Source organism: Bactrocera latifrons, unplaced genomic scaffold (assembly GCF_001853355.1).
Source record: "Bactrocera latifrons isolate USDA-ARS-PBARC rearing strain unplaced genomic scaffold, ASM185335v1 scaffold_101, whole genome shotgun sequence".
Taxonomy (NCBI): Eukaryota; Metazoa; Arthropoda; class Insecta; order Diptera; family Tephritidae; genus Bactrocera; species Bactrocera latifrons.
Window position 1 is genome coordinate 624,728 of NW_017534420.1, and position 25,326 is coordinate 650,053.

A 25,326-nucleotide genomic window follows, 5' to 3' on the forward strand; every position below is an offset into this window, starting at 1 on the left:
TATGCCCCTCCCTAATGCGATCCTTTTTGCCAGATTTCACTTTAATATCTTTATTTATGGCTTAGTTATGACACTTTATAGGTTTTCGGTTTTCGGAATTTTGTGGGCGTGGCAGTGGGCCGATTTTGCCCATCTTCGAACTTAACCTTTTTATGGAGCCAAAAAATACGAGTACCAAGTTTCATCATGATATCTCAATTTTTACTCAAGTTACAGCTTGCACGGACGGACGGACAGACGTAATAATTTTGGTATATATAACCCTATATCTGACTCTTTTAGTTTTAGGGCTTACAAACAACCGTTATGTGAACAAAACTATAACACTCTTTTTAGCAACATTGTTGCGAGAGTATAAAAATGATTGCTTTTTATATTTTATAAAACTAGCCGCCATACAGATAGATATTATATACAACTCCAGAACAATTAACGTTTAATAAAAACTTGCTTAAATTTTTTTGTATATATGTTAAGACAATGTGTCATATAAATAAAAAATATATTTACTTGTACACGCAATTAATACTGACTTAAAGCAAAATCGTTACCTGAAAAAATAATATACATATAAACCACCACAGTGATGGCTATGTACACAGAAAATGTCGACCCTCTGTCGTGCCAGTAAATCAGTAAAAATGCGTGCAACAACAAACACGTCCTACAATTTGCGCTAATTACGCATTTTGTAATTTTTGTCAGCAACACCTTATCGCTATTGATTGCGCTTACCATTACACCAACACTGGCAGACACATGCAACAAGAGCAATGGGACACACTAACAAGCGAACAGAAAGAGGGAGGAAATGCGAAATAAAATTTGAGAAAAAGAATTACATTCAAATAGCTCATTGACAGCAATAATGAAGCATTGTTGGCGATCAACATCACCAGCACCACATTTGCCGTGTGCTCCTTGCTTTCCGCACGCTTGTCAACGCCACACAAGCTTTTTGCTGGCGGTTGGAAATTTTATCTGTCAACAGCATTTAAATGTTGCGCGCGGATGTTTCGGCAACGGCAACTTGGCGAAAGGCGAAACCGTTTAACACAATTCGCCCACTCGCCAAATGGAATCGTGAACTATGTACAACAACAGCAACACGCTACCGCACACAGCCGACAACAACCTGCATTTCTTCGAGTGAAACTTCTGGCAGCGTTTTTGCTTGCTGCGCCGCAGTCAAAGCGTTGCTAATCAGTTGAGAAGGGCTGACACAAATCGAAAACAAAGCAAAAATGTTGAGCAAACGCAAACGAAGCACAGAAGACAACCAGGGCTAAGTAGGATTGTGTATAATGGAAGAGAACAAAAGAATTAAAAGAATTACCAATTTATTACAAGCAAAAAAATACAAAAACAGCAACAATTCGAGTGGCAAGCAGCCTTGCCCGCCACAGCAAAGGGCTTGCCTGCCTACGTGAGTGTGTGTTGAAGTGCTTTGCGATTTATTTTTTGCTCTCTTCCCTTTTCTGTTCATTTTTGATTCATGGTGTTCCAAAGATATCGCTGTCCTACGTTGTCTTCGCTGCGAATAACATACTCTTAATTAAAGCCACGTTGAACTGACTCCTCATTGTTCGATGGCAGGTGACCTCAAAGTGAATAGTGTGTAGGTTGACTTTTCTTAGCAGCACTCGCATGTAGATACTCATGCCATACTCATGCAAATGTTGCGCGGTGGCTAATATCCTTAATATAAACTGAGACTTGTAATCTTTTTGCGCTTATGAACTTAACGGTGTTACTGATTGCTTGGGTGAATAAAGATTTGGGGTTAATATGTATGACTATAAGATTGCTTACTCATAGACAAATCTTTTGCATCAGGTTTCATTATTCCATGTTTCCCTTTGGTACAACACTTTCGAATTGTTAAAGATTATTAGGCAAATTCACCTTCTCCGGTAAGCAGCAACTACCGTTACCATCAGTAAGGAGCATTACAACACAATATTGATCGACATTTTTTTCGCCGGTTCTTTCGTGTTTAAACATGGACACATTTCATGCAAATTTTGGCGACTCATTAATTTCAAAAAAACGATAAATTCATCCAAATAACAAAAAAAAAAAATACCCATCTTACCACATTTGAGTGTTGTTATGACGTCGTTTTTGTTAGTAAACCCTTTATTTTATACGAATGTATAAGCTGGATGTTTGGTTAAATTCTTTGTTAAACTCTAAGCTCTCAACTGATATACTACCTTTTCTGATGGCTTGATGGCTAATACACTTATTACACTGTCTTGCAAGACATATGAATTTTATAAAATATTATATATTGTTAAACAATTAATACGTTTTTAGTCACAAATATTTTATTTTTTCATGGTCTTTGGGAACGGTTGCCTAGCGGCTGCTATACTTGGGGTATTAGCCATGGATAATATAAGTAAAATAAGGTTTCTGGTGCCGGTATTAAGTGAGTGTTAAATATGTTGGTAGATTTCTTGGAAACGAGTCTTAATTTTCTTCTGTTTGATTGGCATGACATCTGCCAAACATATTCAACAACCTTGGACGAATAGCATCACATTTGTTGAAAGTGAGCGGAAAGCATTAATTAGTTTACATTTAATGAAAGAGAGTGGATCGAGTTTATCGAGGCATATGATGATAATGATCTATCTGAAGAAACATGCAAACAATGCCGTGAACGGTTCAGAAGTAATGACTTCGATTCCTACGCAGAAGTAAAGAATTGTGTGCCTGAATGGTTTACTGCAAAAGACGAACATTTCTATTAGCATAGTATCCATAACTGCCCAGAAAGGTAGCCAAATGTGCAAAACGCAATTGTCAATCCTTTAAAACATTTGTTTCCATCCCATTCAAGCTGTTTTTAATTTTCACTAAAAAAAACGCTCATTTCAAACTGGTACACCTATAATGGCTGTTTTCCAGTTTCATAACATACTTTTTACTATCCATTAAAGACATAATTTACTACAGAGTTGTTGACACTGCCTTGACTTTTACTGCATTTCTCTCTATATTCTCATACAAATTACACTTTGTTGCAACTTAGTAGCCTTCGTAATTGCAGACGATCAGCATGTACTAAAAATTACATTAAAATTCCCAGCAACAATAAGTAATTTCGAAACAGTAAAACTCGCATCAGATTTAAATTCATTTAGCAAAAATTATAATAATTATATAAAATTATTTTCCAATACAATATTGGTTAGCCCACTGCGTGTGAGGAATATTATAAAACTACAACAGCACGTAAGCACATTCTAACCGCTTAGCCGATTTGCGCCTTTAGTGTTGCACTTCAACCGCAGCGCAGTCATCCTTTGCCATTTGGGCTCGCATGTCGGCTGTAATGCGCCCGTGTGCTGAGAGAGTGTTGTCAAAAATTGCATTGCTGACTAACGAGATCGAAAATCAGTTGGTAACATGAAAATTACGCGCAACGCAAAAACGCCATTGCCGCAAGGGTTCGAAATCGAAAAAATTGAGCTGTCAATAGCAATTTAAGTCAATTATGTTTGGTAACATTTAAATTGCCAGTAAAGGCAGTAGCCAAATTGCTCGCAGGCAGCCGGCAACATTTTGTGGCATTATTATAATTTTTTTTTTAGTCGCTTTTTGCAACATCATTTTTCCTTTGAATTTGCATGCGTGTACATCTATAAATACACACACATATGTATGTGTATGCGATGAGGAGAGCGCAATCATAATTACTACACATGCAAATGCAAACGTGACACACCCACCGAGACGCCACAAGCGGCGACGCTGCAATGAAGATGTACAACGATCTATTTTTGTAAATTCTCCACACTCTTTTTCTACAACTTGCATTTTTTTTTATTAATTTGATTTTTTCTTTCAAACTTGCAATTCTTCAGCTTTTTTCTCGCTTTTCGGACAGCACGCTTCTTGCCAGATTTGGTCGCCATGATTTCTGTGCGAAATTTTTTGTGCGCTTAATTCCCATCATTAATCACCCGATGACGCGCTGTGAAACTGTAAAAGTGTCACTATCGGTGTTGCTGTCAAGTTGTTGCAACACTTGCGCTAATATTGCATGATTTAACGCTGGCAGCCGCGGCAATGACTAAGACAAGCGGCAGCGCTGCGTTCCAGTGTAGAAAAGTGTAGGGGGAGGCGGAGCGGTAAGGATCATCAAGCACGACTGATGCGAGAATGTGCGCATGCGTGGCCATCTGAAGACAAGTAAATATGTGTAGGAATGTGCGTATATGTGTGAGTTTATTCATGATTGTGTTTGTGACATGGCGTGTGTGTGTGTGTTTGCGACAGGCAAATATGGGCGAATTGTGGACAACTACAAAAATTAAATGCGAATAAACAAGCAACAACTGTGGGTAAATACAGCGACACATTGATAGCATAAAAGGTTTGCAACAATACACATACAACAACAACACTAGTAACAAAACTGCAAAAACAAGCAATGACAATCAAGCCACAGCCAAAAAAGGCGCAGCAGCGGCAACGCTCCAACGCCGTTACTTGACGGTCAACATCATCAGCAAATGCTTTTGGCAGCCACTACGAAATCACAACAACAAAAACAAAAGCATTCAAAAAATAACACAACAACAAAGCCATTGGCTCATCAGCGCCAAACAAATGTGATTAACACTTCAACACTGCAGTTGTGGCCGCATGTCGATTGTCGGTTGTTGCTTGTTGACTGTTGGCTGGTGCTTGTTAAAGTGCTGCATGTGGGTCGCTGCTGTTTTGCCTTTTATTTTTTTCATATGTGTATGTGTGCATCCGTGTATTTAGCACGTCTCATTACCGAAATTGCGTCAACTGACAACACACACGCATACACTCGCAGCACAACGAATTCGGCATTATCACTCACCTCCTTTCATGCTTTTTGACGTCCGTTGCATGTGGAGCATGCAATAAACTGGAGCAAAATGTTTTTCAGAGTTTACTGATTTATAAAAAATTTTTATGAAATAGTAAAATGGAACAAATATATAATATATTATTCGTCAGTTGGGTCTTTATGGTAGTTCGAGCCATTGAAACATTTATCACTCACATACTTTGGCACAGGGAATTGCGGTACCAGCGGCCACCTGTGCCCAAAAAAATTAAAAAAAAAAATGGACCCACCCTTTAATGTGTACGCTTCAATAGCCAAATTTAGACTAAGTATATAACATATGAAACCTCCTATCCATAGCGGAAAAATGGATGAAATCGGATTACAGTTCCGCCCTTTCCCCACAAGTATTGCCTTTGAGGTAAACCATCCATGATAATAGTATGAAGTGAGTGAAAGTGTGTGCTTTCAGTCCGTCATTTCCGTCCAAAGCGAATTTAGACGCGATTTTTGCGGCACCCTCAGGAGTAGATGGACCACTATGAGGTTCTTAGAAATGTTTGGCGAATCTGAAAGTATCGCAAGGGAATCGTACCATCGATATCCACATGTTTGAATTAATCGCGGCTATTGCAACGTCAATTCAGGCAAATGCAAGATTTTTTACTAGCAACCTATCGGCACAACTTCAAGTTAGCACATACTCTAACACCCGTGTCCGTACAAAGTTGAAATAACAAGCCGTTCAAACCCTCTTGATTTGCTTATTCGCCTGGAATTTTTGCAAAAATCATAGAAAAGGCCGAAGAGACAATAACTTGATAAATTCCAGGAGACGGAACCCAGAACGAGTCACTGTGTGGTGCGCAGTTTCATTGAGGTGTATTCGCAGGGCATATTTCTTTAAAGAAAACTTTGTAACAGTAACTGTCAATGGGCACCGTTATTTAAAGCTTGAATTAGTTTTCTTACACAAGTCTGCCCTTTTAATAGCGCTTGGTTCCAGTAAGTTGCTGCAATAATTAAAAAATTATCCAGAAAATAAGTATTTTCATTTCAAATGATGGTGAGATACTTAAGGTGAATCATGACATATTTTCAGTGTGATTTCGTGATAACCAGATAAAAAATTTGTTTCACAAAAAATAAAAAAATTTGCCTCCGCCTAAGCCGGTTTGTTTGCTACAACACTAAAGTGAAAATAATTAATTTGGCAATATAAGTATTTTAATTTAATAGACCTAAGCCAAAAGTAATGTGAAAAATGTTTTCTTAGTTGCTAGACTACATGGTCCCTTTAAATAAAAGCTAGAATGGTTGGACACAAATTAAACGATTTTCAATATTTAAGTATCAAATCAGCAGCAATGTTAGCATATGTCTACATATACTAGGAATAAGTTATATGCCAAATCGCTGTAAACTGTGGTCGATAAAGAAAACCAAGTATTCGGTTGGTATTTAGCATCATTGTTGGTCTTCTCCACTGTTAATCAACTACATATGTGGAGGGTTTGTTTCTGCTCAATATTTTGAGAGATTTTGGCTGCGGCTTTTAATTTTGCACGCTGCCATATTCATATTATAATTTGTCATTTACTTCCTAAATTGTTCCGATGAGCTCGGATGAAAATAAACTGATTGTATTATTGCATTAAAGATTATTGTTTAGCGAGTGTTGTTCGAGAAAATACTCCAAACCAAATGACAAAAGTGTTTATGGTCAAAAGAGATGATAAAATACTCTTTATTTGTTTGTCGATCTTCTAAAATTACATTTTAAAAGATATGAATTTAAATCTTGAAATATTTGAAGGAATATAAAAATATTCATACTTCTAAATATAGGTATTTGATTTTAAAATATAACGAATGTTATAATTGTTATAAATCCAAACAAATATTTGCGTGAGGCACTATAACCAAGACAAATATGCATATACAAAGTCTTTCCAGCACCCGAGTTTTTATTTCTTTTATTCTCGCTGCTTCGACTACAGCTTATCAAGCAAGCGTTTTTGATAACATTTGACGTGGCCGCAGAAGCGAGGCATTCATATCTCTTACTCAGCACCAGCGCAACCGCCGGTGCACCAGTTCGACGGCATGCCCGGGGCTGCACACGATTGGGGTGCATTTAGGAGGCTGCACACCAAGAGCAATTAAATATAAAGTAACTGTGTGTGTATACTATAAGAATATGTGGCTTCAGCAAGAATACTGCGCATACCAGACATTCTTATTATTGTTGCTGCTATTGGATTGCAAGGACAGTTGCCAACGCAAACTTAACGCACGGACTATACCGTACACGTACTATATATATGTACATGTACATATGTCTGTGTGTTTGTGCTTCTTTGCGTATGTGTTAATGATCTGCGATTCTGGTAATTGCAATTTGTAACGCTTTTACGATTTCCGGCAGAAACAGATTATATTTAAATAAAAGGTGATGAGCATGAAATATGCAGGCAACGCAGCTAAGTGTGTGTGCGTGTTGTTTCCAAGCATATTGGGATCTTAATTATGGACCATGTTTTGCATAAATGCGTGCAAATGGGCATGTGTTTGAGTGTATGTGCAATATTCGACTGAATGTGGAAGATTAAATTATTAGCTTGATTTATTTGCGAAACTCCAATAAATGGAAGCATATTCATTTATGCACATATACATACTTGTTATTCCCTGAACAGTTTGTAGCACGCAAAAGAAGACGTCCCAGACCCCATAGAGTATACTTATATGTAGCGCTTTTGTTTCTCATTATATGAAGTGTATGAAATATACCGTTTACTCCGCAACACTCCAGTCTAATGTAAGAAATGGCGCAGGTGAAGAACAAAGAGATTTTTTAACGCCAGAAATTTGCGAGATTAATTTCGCCATTTAGGCCGCTGGCAATTATTTTAAACGTGCCAAAAATGGTTGGCAATTCGGCCCAACTATTCCTTCATTCGACTTCTAAATGATTTGCCGAAAATTCTTGCATTTGAGTTATACTTACCTTATTGTTGTTGTAATAAGTTTAAGCTGGACCGTTAATCGCCGCTGTTGTCGCCGAAAATTTGCTGAGCAAGAATGCATTGCTAGCAACTTAATTGGATTAAATGTGAAATAAATAACTCGCACACAGTGCCACACGTCCTGAAGTCCTTGGTGCCTTGGTGCCTTGGTGCCTTGGTGCCTCGGTGTGCACGCGCTGCAGCCTGGTTGTTTTTGTTGCGTGCGCCTTTTTGTTTTTCTCTCAGTTTCGCTGCACCAGCCGCAGCAAAGTCATTACAATGATTTATGATGAAGACTGTAAAAGGCGGCACAGCGACAATACAACAGCTAACACACACACACATACGCATGCGTGGCGAAAGCGACAATTGCAAATTTACAAAGACGACATGGAAAAATTGGAGTTTTGCCACGGAAGACAGATGAGTTTAACGGTTTGTGGTGAGATTTGCAATTGAAAGTTTAAGCCGTTTGTGCGCGGTGCCCGGTTACACATGCGCAAAGAGTGTGTGTGCGAAGACGCCAAAATGCTTAAGTGCTTAATTACTTAAGGACTGGTGAGCGTTTTAAGTTGTAGTAGGTTTGGTCTATATAGCCCTCTGACTGAAATGCTTAAAGTATGCTGGTAAAAAAGGGAGTTGCCTATTTTTCATAATATAACGGAAAAACTATTACCTACATTTGATGATAACTGGCGCGCTTTTATTATATTTTATAATCGCAGATTTTGCTTTTCAGATAATTAATTTAAGAAGGTTTTTCATATGGATTAAAGTAATCAAAATTGATCCACTTTGAAATTTCAATTTTTTTTGAAGAACAATTATTATTTATTTTTCGAGAATTCAAAATTTTTGCAACATTTAAAAAATATTATTTATTGCATTGGGTTAAGCACATTCAATTCCAAACCTTGAGTCGTAAGTGAATGTATAATCAATGATACTATTTCAAAATCAATCCTATATTATTTTTATTTGCAGTCTTTTAAATAACACCAATTTCGAAAATCGAAGCTATCTTCAAAAATACGAAGCATTTAGTTTATCCTTTTATATTCGAAAAAATTGGTATGGTCCAGCACCCAGGCGAGTGGTGTACAGTATATATTTATATCTTTCTTTATTTAAGTAATTTTTTCTTTCTCAGTTTAACATCGATATTAGTTTAACGCGCTGATCTTTAAATGTTTTAATTGCTCCTTAATTCGCAAGTGCTTCGTTTTATTAGTATGATTTTATCGTTATATGTTTCTTAAGATAAATAATTTGAAGTACCGTTATACAAAATAAGTGAGTTTTTCAGATTTTATAAAAGTTGGATAAACTAAAAGTTCCAAATCACTATGACTAAGAGTTACCAAAATGGGCGTTTGCATAATTTACAGGCGTATGCATATATAAAAAACACAAAACAAACTCAACAATTTTTATTAAAGCTAACAAATATCATAAACAAATTAAAATTTCTATTCACGTCATATTTAAATCTGCATATTTGCTGCATTCTTTGTGGTTGAGATCATGCAGATACATTTTTAAATCAATCGCCCCAGTTACTCAACATAGATATGATCAGTCAACTAATTTTATGCCATATCCGCTTTACGCCACAGTGCAAAAGACTGCAAAATATGAAGTGGGGTAAGACAAGCGGTGGGCACCAGAGTCACAGGCACAATTGTTTATAAGAGTGCACATAAGGAAAGACACGTTTACGTGAATGGCGAGCAGTTCAATACTTTCAATTATCGGTGGATTAGTGACAGCTCATATCTATATATATATATATACTATATATATGATATATATATCATGCAATAGAAATATTATTTACTTGTGTATAGGAGTATATGTGTGCCCATGTTCATAGTCAATTATCCCACATGCGCTGACTGGCGCGACTTTGTCTAGCGCGTTGCCGTACTCATGCCATATATGAGTACAAGTACAAGTGTAATGTGTTTATTAGTATTTATTTTTGTTGTTGTTCGAGGCATTTACACAGTTTTTACCATTATATTTTCCAATTATTATAGTTGTTTGCAAATTAACATTATTTTCTTAACTCGGTACACGTCTAAGTAACAGCAACAAAGCCGACTAGTCTAATCTGACCACCATTAATGTTCGAACATTTTTTATTCCACTTGCAGGTGTCGGCCAGCGACCCAGATTGCGGTGTTAATGCAATGGTCAATTATACGCTAGGCGATGGTATCAAACGGCTCGCCGAATTCGAGGTACGCTCTGCGACGGGTGAAATATGCATAGCCAGCGATTTGGACTACGAGAAGCGTAACTCGTATGAGTTTCCGGTGATAGCAACCGATAGAGGTAAGTGCGCCAGAGATGTTAAAAGTTTATTTTCTAATAAAAACTACACTTTTTTCTTATACTTATCACTTTTTTCCTCTCACCTACAGGTGGCTTGAGCACCATAGCGCGCATTAAGATCCAGCTCACCGATGTCAATGACAATCGCCCGGTTTTCTATCCGCGCGAGTACAATGTGTCATTGCGCGAAACGGCTGGCGCCAGCGCTGCGACCGCACCCATTGTTGCCGTCGTTGCTACCGATGCCGATGCGGGCCGTTTCGGCGCAGTGACCTATCGCATTGTAGCCGGGAATGATGCGGGCATATTTCGCATTGATCGCACGAATGGTGAAATTTTCATCAATCGCCCGAATATGTTGTCGGTGCGCACGCAACCGGTGCATGTGTTGAATATAAGCGCCAGTGATGGTGGCGGCATGCGCAGCTCGTCGGATGCATTAGTCTTTTTGAGCATCATTGATGCTACACAGCGACCTCCGATCTTCGAAAAGCCGCGCTACAGTTATCATGTGAAGGAGGATGTGCCGGGTGGCACAGTAGTTGGTTCGGTGATGGCCACCAGCAATGATGCAGGTAAGGTTTTACGCGTTTGCTTAAGTCTTTTGTTGTACTAGGGTTACAGCTCAAACTTAAAGAAGTGCCAAAAAACGAGAAGAAATATGCAAAAATTTTATGAAAATGTTTGAGAAACTGTTCCATATATACATACATTATTCGAAAATATGCTAAATTTAGTACACACAATGTTCATTGATTTGGAAATAAATGACTGTGCTTGTGATGGACAGCTCGGCAGTATATTTTTTCGCGTACGCTTCTCCGCTTCATTTCTCCGCTTTTACCTGTTTTAAAGCCGTGCTCCTTTGAAGATAGGTAGTAAACTCGTCTGAAAAAAACCAAAAATTCTTAAAAATAATGCCGCTCACATTTAAATCAGCTGAGTTGGCAGTTCCGAAAATGTTGAAGGCGAGCTTATTTGTGTAAAATCAAATACATTTGCAACTCGTGTGTGTTGCAAGCCCTGACATACATACTATATATACATGGTCTGACATTATGCACCTCGTTATTTTGCCTTTTTTTCTTATTATGGCACTAAACCTTTGGGCTGTGATGAGGCCGCGTTGAAAAACACATACATAGATTTCAACGGAAATCTGCACCCATCAACTTCAACATCAAGTACAAAAGGCCAGACAATGTCAACTACCTTCTCACTTCACTCGTTTAGCCGCTGTTGCATTTCCGAAGTCTTTGAGAGTTTAGTCACTTACTGGTCTTTGTGGCGTATGCAAAAATTAATAATACTTTTGTAGAACAAAATATAAAGAAGGCAAATAACGAAATGTGATTTGCCCACTGCTTTAATTTTCCACATTTCTTGCATTTTCGTTTCCTTTTAAAAATTTGGGAAACTTTGGTAATCCACTCGTGTTTTTACACACTGAATGTATTTAGTTTGCCATAGTGTTTGTAACACACAAGAGGAAGCGTCGGAGACCCTATAAAATAAAACCGTAAATGATGAAAAAATAATTCAAAAATAATGTAAGATTGGAGTACGCAGTTCAAAAACTGCATTCAAAATATAGTATAGCAGAAATAGTGTTTTAACTTCGTCAACTGTGAAGAGATTAGTTGAAATTACTGCAAATTTAAATTTTTCTTTAATTCTGGTACATCCAGTATGTATATAAATTATAAGCATGAGAGCTTGCTTTAGACATGTCCGAAAGTATATACATATATATGTATGTGAAGAAGCCGCACATTTGTCGGAACGACCAATATGAGACCACTATAGTATACTGCTACCATTTAAACTGAGTCAAGTTCATGTATGGAAATATTTTCATTTGAGAAATATCTTCACGAAATTATGCATAGGTTATTATGGAAGACAACGGTGCAACCTTTGATAAACTTGTTCAGATCGAGTCACTCTAGTTCTTGAAAAGAATTTTTTGATTTGGTTTGCTTGCTAGAGAATTTGAAGTAGTTTGATTGCCACCATAAATTATACTTGAATTCTACGTATGTTCAAAACTTTATCGTAAATTTTGACACTTTTGATGTTATACATTTTCAAAATGTTTTGAAATTCGAGGGCTATTTGTGTTGTCAACACTTACTTAAAATGTTCATCTCGGCCAAAAATGGAATTAAGAAATGAAAAAAAGATAACTGTGCTTCGAAACACGTCTGTTACAACGTGACAGGTGATGAATCGTGGAATTATGCGTATGAGCATAATGAGCAGTCGATTATGTGGATGTTTGAAGATGAGTCGAATGCTACAAAAGTTCTTCACGTACGAAGTACTTTCAAGCAAATGGTTGGCACTTTTTTGTAAAAACCGGACGTGTCGCAGCCATTCCATTGGAACAACGCAGAAAAATAAATTTTTATTGGTTGTCAAATGTCTTTTAAGAAATCAGAAACCAACCACCGAATGCGGATCGCTCTTCACGGCAACAATGCGAGCTTCCACATATCGACTTAAATAACTTCATTATACCCTGAACAGGGTATATTAAGTTTGTCACGACGTTTGTAACACCCAGAAGGAAGAGTTGGAGACCCTACAAAGTATATATATATAACTGATTAGTATATCGAGCTGAGTCGATTTAGCAATGTCCGCCTGTCTGTCCGTCTGTCTGTATATATAAGAACTAGTTCCTAAGTTTTTATTATTATGATATCGTTTTGAAATTTTGCACACGTCATTTTCTCTACAGTAAGCTACTCATTTGTCGAAACTGCCGATATCGGAACAGTATAACATATAGCTACACAGGAAATATTGAAACATATTTTCTTTACATTTCCTTGAATCCTAATATGATTTCAATACAGATTAATATTTTTTTGTATAATTTACACCTTGCTATCCTTCTTCATAGTCAATCGTAATGGCGTTCGCTATTCAATCTATTCGGGCGATCCAGAAGGTTACTTCAGCATTGACGCCATAACGGGCAATATACGTATAGTTAATCCTCTAGATCATGAAACGAAACCACAAATTTTACTTAACATACAAGCAATGAGCGGCGATCCAGCAGCTTACGGGCATACTCAGGTGAGTACTAAAATGGGAATTTCTATCAAAAAGAGCTACTTGCTGACAACATTTGAAATTATTTGGAAAATATGCTTTATTATGAAGCGGAAATAAATACCGAAAAAAATTTAGCTTTGAAGTTTCAAGTATGGGAGTAAACTGAATAAACTTCGAACAATATGTTTAAGGACTTTCATCACCTCTAAATTTTCTCCCCAGGTCAATATCGATATCGAAGACGTCAACGATAATGCACCAGAATTCGAAACGAACTTGGTACGCATTTCCGTTCCGGAAAATGCCGATCTCGACACAGCACTCTATGCAGCGCATGCGCACGACAAAGACTCTGGCAAAAGTGGTGAGATCACCTATACAATGCATATGATTTCTGCCGATCAATATCAATCAGCCGAACAACAACAACAATATCTCGGTAATACAAGCAATGCCATACAATTGGCTCGTCCAACGTTAAACACTTTTGCTGGTGCACCAACGGGAGCGTTGGCAATACGCAATCGTCTGGGGGCCACAGGTACCACCACATATGCTGCGGGTATTGCCACGCTCAACAACGCGCATATGGCTGCCGCGATGGCGGGCATCTCCGCTGGCGTGAACCGTATGACCACTGTAGTTGCCGAACAGAATGTTTTTGCAATCGATGCACGCTCGGGCCACCTAACACTGTCACGACACCTGGACTACGAGACGGCACAACGGCATGCACTAATAGTGACCGCTACGGACGGCGGTGAACCACCCTTGTCGTCCAACCTCACCATTCTGGTGGAGGTGCAGGATGTCAACGATAATCCGCCGATGTTCGAGCGCAACGACTACTCAGTGAAGGTGTTGGAATCGTTGCCGATTAATTCACAGGTAAGCACAAAGCTGAGGACGAAGCGTATGTATGTGTGCCCTATGCGTATGCTCGGGTAGGCGATTATTTTGCTATGCAGCATCTGTTAGTTGTGGGCATTAGTAGCACGAATTGACAGCTATGCTAATTTCCACATATATAAACTTGCATTAATTCGATTAACCGCCACTAGAAGTCACGCGAGTTTCCGTACCACTCGGTAAGCACTCGTGCTTCCTGCCAATATGCTTGTGTGTACATGTGCATGCATGTATGTTCGGCAGAATGTACAAAGGTATAAAACATTTTCGTGGACAAACATTACTTTGTACGCGACTTTTAGCCAAACGAACGAAATTCAGCTTTCTTGACGCATGCGCGTGCCTTTGCAGAAAACGTGTTCTTCTTTCCAAATAGTTTCGCAATTGTTGAACTAGTTTTGTGTATCTGTAAAGTCATCCTTCAACTGTCACTGCTTCAGCTGCATAACCGCATGCCATTCTGGTTGAGGAAGTTTGCGGAACTTTTTAGCAAGCATTTCTAGGAAAATGTGTTAATTTTCAGTAATTTTTTATCTCCAATGGTTCTTGGTCAATAAATTTCTGCAAAAAAACGAAGGATCGATTTTATTATAAAACTGAGATTATAATTTTTATTACTAATGCCAAACTCTGGTTGATGCCACATTTGTATTTTGATAAAATACTGGACTTCAAACTCTTATTACACATTAAAATCAACACTGATTCCCCAAGCAAGAATAATGTCAACAATTTGTCTAGAAGGTTCGCTTAAAAGGTATATATGTAGTGTTAAACATTAATATAATTTCAAGTTCTATTGATGACTTGAAGCTACTAGAACCGATATTCGATAGCCTTATTATTTTATAAGCTGCTTACGAATAGTAAATCTAATAAGGAGGTCGGTTGAAAAATAGATGTTTTAAAGCATAAGGCGGGAAAGTGAAAAAGCACTTAAGGGCCCCAACTAAAAATATAACAATAGTTGAAACCCTCAAAAAAGTCACTTCGTTCCCGAAACTAAATATACCGGCTATTCTGCAATATACTCTTCGAAATCACATCAAATTAGTTAAAGCTCACTTTCGGAATTTTGAGCAATGAAAGAAATCGAAAACAGGAGTATAAGAATTAAGCGTGAACCAAATTTTAGGCTCCTGAAATCTCCTTTCGTTTAAATACTTCACATCTTTTACTCCCAAGTTAAATTATAAATGGTGTAAAAGACAATGTTACGGTGTTAAAAAATACACTTCCGGTGAATCTGTTTACTGAGATTTCAAACCGTACAAACTATAGAATAATCAGATTACCATATCAGGTTCCAAATGCTAAACAAAATTAAAGCTTCTGTGAAGATTAACTTGACCAGAGAAAAGGAAGGTGCAGACATGACGACTGAAATGGAGCATCAAACGTGAAAACGTTAAAACATTCTACACTTACTTGTCTATTATTACATTAATACTGAATGCTTTTAACCTTTTTTATTCTTATTGAAACTCTATTTGTGAGGAAAGCCTCAGGTACCAAAATATTTGTACATCGTCAGATTTATATGAAATGAGTGAAGTGTATTAGGATATAATTAGATGGTTGATGGTTGAAGTCACAAGAACACCTGCCCGCAAACGGTTGCATTTAAATCAATAAACATTTTTTTAAATAAAACCTCTTTTTATATATATATTTTTTGAGCATTAACGACTTTTTACACAAGATATCGCGACTTTGAAAAATAAACAATTTTATTATGTTAAAAAGTCATGTAGCCATCAGTAAGTATACTTTATATTTTAATAGCTTTCGGTAGTCGACGTTTTTGATTCAAATGATATGCCTGGCAACATATAAAATATTTTTAATATACAAATACTGCTCTTAAAGTCCAAGCAGAAGAGGAAGAAAAGGTTGAGTCCTGAAATGGCATGATATACACACAAAAATTGCAAAAATTGAATTCATATACAAAAACGAAGAAGCGGACTGTCGCGTTTTCAAGTCCATCAATTCAGACAAACTTTGAGTAATTTATGTGCAATGTGAATGGCAATTGAGCTTTTGTAGACACAGCAAATCGAAGTTTGCTGTAAATAAATGTCACTGCAAATGTTTGGCCGCTAAGAATAAAATTAGGTATTTGGATGACTTAAGGCCTACCAAAATAAAGCAATTTCCATCTTTTGTAAATTGTGATTCACGTTACAGTAATACATTTTTATGTATAAGCGCCGAGTCGAAGCCGAAAGAGATTCGCATGCGCAAAGACTTATTTGCATTTATGCAAATGGCGCCGCAAGAAAAGTATGCAAAAAGGTGCACGCACTGCTAGCATTGTTATGTTATATATGCATTTTTTTATTATTTTTATATTTTTTTTTTTTTTTTTTTTTTTTTTTTTTTTTAATTTTTTTTTTTTTTTTTTTTTTTTTTTTTTTTTTTTGAATTTCGTTAAATACCTTAACCTCCAATTTACCGCGAGGCGCACTCGAAAGTTAACCTCAATTGCCGTACATATTTACAAATATACTTAGCCTTATTAGAGAGAGTCAACCAACTTTCTTCGACCACCTAATTTTGGTCATTCCACGTCGGCATCTAATCGACATTGTTGCAGCAAACACCCACCAAAGCTACCAAATTTACGTAAATAAGTATTTGTGTTTGTGCAATAAACAGATCGCAATTTCACTGTGACCGGCCGCCAAACAAACAAGCAACACACTGCCACAGCAGTAACATACTAAACGGCAATACACAAAACGGGCCACATTCACCAGCGAGCGAATCGCCTGCGATCTCACCGAAAATCACATAGTAGTTAGAGACACGATTTTTATCGCGCAACAGCAGCAACAAGCGACTGCCAGCTTGCCACACAAATGGTAGCTACATCAACTATGTACAACAAAAGCAACAACCAATGGGAAGTTTGGGAGCCGCGCCGCTGCGGTCAATGGGTTAATTGTGATTTAAAGTACCGGCAACTACCCCAAATAATCGTGGTAAAAAAAGTTACTGCAACTACAATTACTTAAAATGCTATTGTAACTGTGCGGCGGCTACAACGTCAAAAACATACAAACATGTACAACAGCAAAAACTTTATAAAGCAAACAATTTGCATATACCAACAGCACAGTGAAAGTCTGCAAATCACTTGAAAATCGCACTGTCCCACACAACTAGCTTAAGCTCTGTTGCCCACAACTAATTAACAATCAAAATGTTCACACTCCTTTTGTTCTCTTTTTACAGATCCTGCAAGTGACAGCCATCGATCTGGACACCGGCAACAATGCGCGCATCACCTACCGCTTGGTGAGCAGTGCTAACAGCACGCTGACACTCAATGCTAGTGGCAAACTGACAACGCCGACTTTACTACACCCCAGTGGCGCTACAAAGCAAACACTTTCGTCCGCCGACGCCGAGTTGGCGCAACTGTTTGGTATCTTTCCCAACAGCGGTTGGTTGTATTTGCGCGGCACCTTGGACCGTGAATCACGCGACCGCTACGAGCTCACCATTTTGGCCAGCGATAATGGCACACCGTCTGCACATGCACGCGCACGTGTCATCGTCGAGGTGTTAGATGCCAACGACAATGATCCGCACTTCCTGAGCGCGGCGTATGAGTTTGTAATCGAGGAGAATATGCCACGTGGAGCGCTGGTTGGTGTAGTGGGCGCCACTGACCTGGATGTTGGCGAGAATGCGGAGATACGCTACAGCTTGATACCGTCCAATACGAGTTTCCAAGTGAACGCCATAACAGGTGGGTGCACGCGAATTAAGACTTAATTAATTAATATTTATGAGGTTGAGGCTGTTAAAGGATTTGACACTACCAAAAGATCATGAAACCACTCCATAATTTTTATAAATTGCATATCCTCGAATCTGAAAAGTACCCGATTAAGAGCGGGTAAAGTCCACAAATGGAAAGCTAAAAGACTTCAAAGTCCGAATTTAAATACACAAACCCGTGAGTGTTAATCTCATTCCAAACTAATCTGTTAGAAATATATAAATCAACTTACACACATTAACTTTTTAGAAGTATTTGGATATAGACGTTCATTGAAAGAATGGATTATTCTCTGCCTCTACAAGTATCCAAATAGGATTTTAATTCATTCCACACCTTACAGGTTCAAGGTAGTGGACACATATCCATTTATTCTTCACTTATGAAAAATTATTTTGACCGAATTCGTAACCATTTTAACAAAATCAATCGATTCTCTCGAAACCGGTATCAAATTGTAGCCTGAGCGAATCGAACTAAAGCCTCTTGCATATGAATGTATTTCGCCACCAGCAATACCCACATGAACAGTTTACTTGAGAAACCAAACTTACTGTACGTCAGTTAACTTTTTGAATATTTTTTAAGGAAGTTCAAAGTACTTTTTTTGTTTTTTTGCACTGGACGGTTATTGAGAAGTAGTTTTCACCCTACGGTCAAAACCAAGAATTCTTCATTATAAGCTTCTCTCAGCCTATAGGTGGTTGATAACAGCATTGAAAAATACTCAAAATATAGAGATTTAGTCATTTAGAAGTTTTGTGTACCAGCAAAATGTTCTCTGCCGACGACACCTATTTGCCTTTTAGTGAGCAACCGGAGCCAATTTAAAAGCCCTGGATCGGTATATATTCCACTTCTTGCAAGTGTAAGCATTTTTATGCGTATCTGCCAATGTATGTGTTTATTTGTCTTGTGCGCAGTAAAAGTTAAAAATTTCCTTTTAACATAAATTAATGTCACTTCAGCTTAGTAAAAAATCGAATTGCCGCCACGGTCAACTAACATTTCTAACATCTCCATCAACTTGCTGGCAGCACTTGCAACGGCACCACTCTAAGCAAGCGGCCTAACACTAGCAATGTATAGGACAGGGCCAAAAGTGCGATATAAATGCTCCTTCAAAAAGACTCCAGCAGCACAGATCAGCTTAGTGTAGTGCAACGCCGCGCAGGCCAAGCCGGAGATACAAATGGACCAACCGACTGACAACCATGTACTGCGCCATGATCCGTGGCCAAGCATTACTGTTCTACTTTTCAAAATAGACAGTTCGGAGTTGGGCTTCCAAGCCATTAAATTGGCAGACAGACGGGTGTGTAGCAACGCTGCAAACGCAATGTAATATGTAGCAGCAGATTTTCAAGATTCGGCCAACTGGTGGGTCTCTTGGCATAGGCATGTATTAGGTAAACCTGTCCGTGCTTAGTAGCCGCAAAAAATATAAAACAACCACTGATATTGTAGATAATAAATACTAAGTCAGAGCTACGGCACACACAGCTACTCCCCTCCACAACCAACACATCTCGTCGTTTTTTACGCCGCTTGCTTTTCGCTGGTAATCAAATGATATCCATGTACATATTTCAGCGATAGACGTTGCACAGGCTGACTTTTACTACCTCTTTAGCCGCAACTTTGCATTGTAGTCGTCATGCAGCAGCAGCAGCAGCCGCCGCGACTAAGAAGAAGACCTCACTATCAACCGTATATCTTGGCGAACGGCTTTGCTGAGACGCATGGCTGGATGAATGGCTGGCAGTCGAGCCATTAGTGTGCGCGCAACAACAGTTTTAACGCTGTCAGCTCATCCGTCAATGGCATGTCAAGTGGTTGACATTTTGTGGCCACTGTGTGTGCGGCAGCAGCATGTTGCAGCTCCCAGTGCATTTTTATAAACACACATACATTTTTATACTGTCATGTGTGTGCTCGTGCGCCGTGGCACAGATCAGGAGCTTAGCAGTTATTTAAATTAAATATGCAAATCGCGTGGTGCTGTTAATCCTGCAGACCAGGTACTCATACCAACAGAGAAACAGCGCTACATATGTGTAAGAACATTCAAGACTTCCTTCACCACTGCAACCACTGCACATCAGTACCAGTAGGTATCAAACATTGGTCTGTGCGCACAGCTGCCACTGCGCTGACCGCAGTTGAACTAGTTTGATTTCATATTCCGCACGGCAGCAGCTGGACCGCTTGCAGCCCATATATATGAGCATACAAGTGATTGAAAGTCGGTTGATGTGCCAATAAACGGCATTTTCCGCATTGCTTATAACGCTTTGACTCACTTAATGTGGCTGCGAAAAGAATTGCGTAGCGCGGAATATTAACACATCAGCGAAGATAGATACATCGTTAACATTGTTGCAAGTTCACACACGATGGCTTTATATTCGCGGTTCAGTGTGTGTATATTTCTTTTTTATCTCGTGCGGATGTTATTTTCAATTACTCAGTTGAGATACACGTAATTGAAAATATTCAGAACGCTGCAAGTTTTATGAATCTTGTAGCCGTAAATCAAAATTGAATATGGAGAGAATGACGGACCGCGCATATGACGTGACTTCTTGGAAAGTGCCGCTTATGAAAATATGATAAGTGATTAGCCTCAACACCATAAAGAAAAACGCTCTAATATTTATCTTTGGTTAGTTCAAAATGGATTTTTTAACACTGGAGTTTCGAAGGATCTACAAGAAAAGACGTAATTTGTCTCTTCATGAATTTGTTTACAAACGAACCACCCAATTTGAAAAACTTCTGCATTTTTAAATTTGTTAAACTGCGAAAATACATAGGTCTCAGGTCATGGGCTCTTTTTAACACTTTCACGGTTTTGCCCTTCATACAGCTACTTCGGTTTCGGAATATTAAAAAGTTTCTACGCAATTTCTATCGGAAACAAAAAATTCAAAGAGATTCACATTCCTTAATAACTTCTCTTCTAATCAAACTAAGGAAATTCCAAAAATAAGTGTAAAATTCTACAATTTTTAAGGAATTTAAAAAGGGTTATTGACCAAAAAACTTCTATTTTATGTTATTTAAAAATATGTACAAACTTAATTTTTCTTTGCTTTTGTTTTAGTTTAAATAAAAGATAAATTAATGCCAAAGATAATAAACTTTGCCATAATTCCATAAGCGTTTAGTGTTTTTTTCTATCACGCCCGTCAATTAAGGTAAATCGTAAAAATGAAAAACCGAGAAACCGCGCATCAAAGTTTTCGCTTTTCGCCCAAGCGTTCATATATCTCCTAGACGCTCGGCCACTATTTCCCTTCTAGCTTCGACAATATTTCGAATTCCCGTCTATAACTTTGGGGACATATTCCTAGATAACTTTGAAAGAGATGTAAGCAAAAAAAAAAAAAAAAAATGTTATATTTTTTGAAGCTTCTAAAGCATGCTGCCTCTTAATACATTGAAAATTTACCACAACCTTAGCGTCTAATGCAATCGGATCAATACTTTCTGTAGCTCCCTATACCTAATATAACAATTTTCCAGCCTCTTGAATCTACGACCTACGAGTATAAAATAAATTAATATGATAATAATGGTATGCAACTTGTACTAGTTTTGTTCACTTAACGCTTGTATAAGCTCACCTTGAGAAGAAATACTTTTCCGCACCTACAAAGTGCCATTAAGCGAAAACATACAAAGTGTAATAATTAAGAACTAAATTAAGTACTGAAGATCTCTGTACACCTGTGATCTATTTGTTTTTTTAAGTTAACATAGTCCTGTACCCTAAATTTAGTGAACGTATCTTCCAAACCGCTAAAGCTAAATCAACCAAACTTGTTGACAAGAAGCCTCCTTAGCCTTTCTTCTTTCTAAAAATGGATAAAATCAGATAACAACCACGACCTCTCTCCGCCCACCTGGTGAAATGCAGTATCTTATGAACTATTTTATTAACCAATTTCAACCAAATTTGGTAGATGAAGTTATCCAGATTTGGTTGAAATTGGTTAAACTTATACAAATCCATCTGATTTTTCCTCTTTTCATTTTTTCCCAAATCAAATATCAATAAAGTTATCAATATACATTTTTGCCCAAATAGTGCCCAAGTTATTTCATGTAACGCACAAAACTTGTCAAAATGGACCATAATATTTCAAGAATCCACGTACTAAATATGTGGAAGCCAGTGTTCATGGCTGATTTTTTACCGAGCGACCAATCTGTGAAATCTAGTTTTGAAATTACGGCATAATATTTTTGTTTATAATAGCATGCCCCTGTGTCAAAAACGAGTAAAATCGGGTCAATTCTTCCCTTACCCCCATATACTTAGTATAAATATTTTCGAACAAAAATTGCTATGACTACGTAATTTTATAACAGCTTTGCTTCTTTTAAGACCAATAGACCTAAAGTCTTCGTTAAAAATTAATTGTCGCAAGAAGATGCTTGACTTAATATTCTTAATGAGACTTCAGTTTTGCGACTAATTTTTCTTATCTGAAATTAACTCAAATATACTGGTTAGCAAATCGGGTCTATTTAGACCCTTACTGTTAAAGTTGTTTACAATAAATCTTAAACTCATCGAATCAGTCCGTCCTACTCCAAATCTAAATCGCTTTAATATTAACTCTAAGCATTGATCTTTCAAGAGCGGATTGTCCCGCTCGTATCGGTTGGGCTTTGATTTTTTTAAAGCTCCGTCTTATCTTTTATTTAGTTTGCAAAAACAAAGCAGGTTCTTTACTCGTTTTGATCCATTCGCTCACGCCAAACTACATCAAATATTCATGTAAGACTATTCAAGTTCAACACAGACGACTCATCAAGTTAAATTTACAAAATTAGGTTTTCTAATGAGAAACTTCACATTATTCCACTAATGCGGTAAGTAATTAATGAAAAGAAAGTGCAAACTTTTACATTAATTGTAGTACTTTTAATAATTGCTAGTTACAAACGAAAATTTTTCACCATACGAAGCTCAAGATGTACTAAATAACCAGAAAGGTTGTAGAGATCACCATCACACCTGATTGCTGGCAACTGCGGTAGTGTCGATATATTTTCCCACACTCACACAGCGCTTTTGGCCGCCAGTGATATAAAGCAGCGTCGGCAGGTGGGAAGTAGTTTGCGCCTCATATCCGACAGCTGTGTATGTTAATATCTTCTCAGTTTTCCAACATAAGTACTTGTATATAAACTAAATGTTTATACACTAATTTGTATGTATGTATCTTAATTTCCACCACATTCCAACTATCTTCTTATTGTTTTTATCAAACACATATACTACTATACGATTAGAACATGCATCATGCGCATGTGTTCGTTTTTATAAACCGCTGTTACTGTTGTTGTTGCCATTAGTGTTGTCGCTGGTGTTTTGCTAAACATTAATCATTACTCTGCCGGGGAGTGGCGACCTAAATCTGAAAGTCAAAACATTTTCAACTTCATTGGCCACAGTGGGTATTCAATGCAATCGACTGACGAACATACCAACGAACGATCAACTACGAGTGACCGTTCAAGCGTCACACGAGCTGGCAGTTGCCCGCCTGTTCGCGGGTTTAATTTGTCCAGTTTCCGCTTGATTGAATAGTCTGGCAAACGGAGTGGATATTTGGTATTTTATTAAATTTGATTTTAATTCAAGAAGAAAAATATTGGCGTCTAAAAATGACCTGCGCAAATGCAGGGAAAGCATGATTTACGCGATCTGACACAGAATCAGTGAATGCAGAATAAATCATGTGATGACCGCCGGCGCTTTTGTCGGTGCCTAATTGAAAAGGCAATACTTTCTCGGCCATTTAAGAATTCTTATTTTTTCTGCAATTTCTCCACGCAGCAGAGAGAAAAAGGTCAACAAAAGTCAAAGGGGCGCCGCACACATCTGTTCTAATTTGCAAATCCAGTGAGCTTACTGCGAGCATCTGAAAAAATCGCTTATATGCTTAAACAAAAGTGAAGAAAGAATTTCCTCATTTTTGCATAAATTAAAATTAATTTCCTGCCTTTTCATTATTCTTATTTTTTCTTTGCATGTTCAGGCGAGATCACCACCCGCGAACCGCTCGATCGCGAATTGCGCGCCGTCTACGGTCTGGTGGCGGAGGCACGCGATCAGGGTACCCCCTACCGCAGTGCGCGCATTCCCATCAAAGTGCACATCACCGATGTCAACGACAATGCGCCGGACATTGTTGATCCACAAGAGGATGTGGTCAGCGTACGCGAAGAGCAGCCGCCCGGCACTGAGGTGGTGCGCATTCGTGCCGTCGATCGTGATAACGGCCAGAATGCATCGATCACCTACTCGATATTGAAAGGTCGTGATTCGGACGGTTACGGCCTGTTCAACATTGATGCAGTAACGGGTGTAATTCGCACACGAGTCGTGCTGGATCATGAGGATCGAAGTATTTATCGTTTGGCAGTAGCGGCTACAGACGGTGGCAATCCACCCAAGCAGTCAATACGTTTGTTGCGTGTTGAGGTGTTGGATTTGAATGACAATCGACCGACGTTCACCAGTTCCAGCTTAGCGTTTCGGGTAAGTGTAAAGAAAACTCAAAAAGTAAATATGTACGTAAGGATTTTCGAGTTTCAACGCCGAATTTACAAAGAAGCTTAGCAGTGGTGCTCAAACTTTTGCTATGCAGTACTGTTGGGATTACAAATACTTATAGCATTACAGTTATAAATCAAACATTTCTCCTTATAGAAGAATAACAAAAGCTTCTTTCTGTGGATCCTAGGAGCTTATACGTTTCTGAGCTTTCAGTGTCAATGACAGCCTAAGGAAATACGGACCTAGACCTAAACTCTTTTATGTGATCAAAAAAACTGTAACTATTTAGATCTCCTTGATTCCACAGAAGATGACTCACAGTAAAAAAATCTTCTTTCTTTATATTCTCCAAAGAACTGGCAGAACAGCATCATTAATGTAAACCACATAGAGATCCTAGTTATCTTAAAGTGAGAATTTTAAAAGATGATCTTGCAAAAGCTTCAGATAGACGGTTATTATGGTACAAGAACGGGTTTTGGACAGTTTAATTGTGTTAAAGGAGTTTTAGTGTTCCATGAAAATACCCAAAAAAGAGCAATGACGCAATGACCCCAAAATTCTAAAACGACCCCGAATGTTTCAACTACTTACGCATCAAGAAAGCCAAACTTATTCAAAGTAAGGCTTTCCACCATAAATCAATTAAAAATAGTTGATTTAAAAACTATATGTTCGTCGATACACAAACATAGGGGCACTAACGTTACTTTAAATGATTTTTGCTCCATTTTTGTTGATGCCACATTATGCACATTGCGCAAACACATGAGTAAACCTAAGACTGTGAGTATATCAGTGA

General features: G+C 38.0%; 1 protein-coding gene across 2 annotated transcripts in view; it reads left to right on the top strand.

Moving 5' to 3' along the window:
• The window catches only part of LOC108967887 (protein dachsous), a 245,508-nt gene that overhangs the window by 196,340 nt on the left and 23,842 nt on the right, over positions 1-25,326 (top strand). For both annotated transcript variants that reach the window (XM_018931550.1, XM_018931558.1), the window contains 6 exons: positions 9,999-10,179; positions 10,269-10,754; positions 13,088-13,266; positions 13,468-14,133; positions 17,395-17,914; positions 24,004-24,506. In XM_018931550.1, the coding sequence (XP_018787095.1) occupies positions 9,999-10,179; positions 10,269-10,754; positions 13,088-13,266; positions 13,468-14,133; positions 17,395-17,914; positions 24,004-24,506 (2,535 nt within the window). The remainder of the gene's footprint in view (positions 1-9,998; positions 10,180-10,268; positions 10,755-13,087; positions 13,267-13,467; positions 14,134-17,394; positions 17,915-24,003; positions 24,507-25,326) is intronic.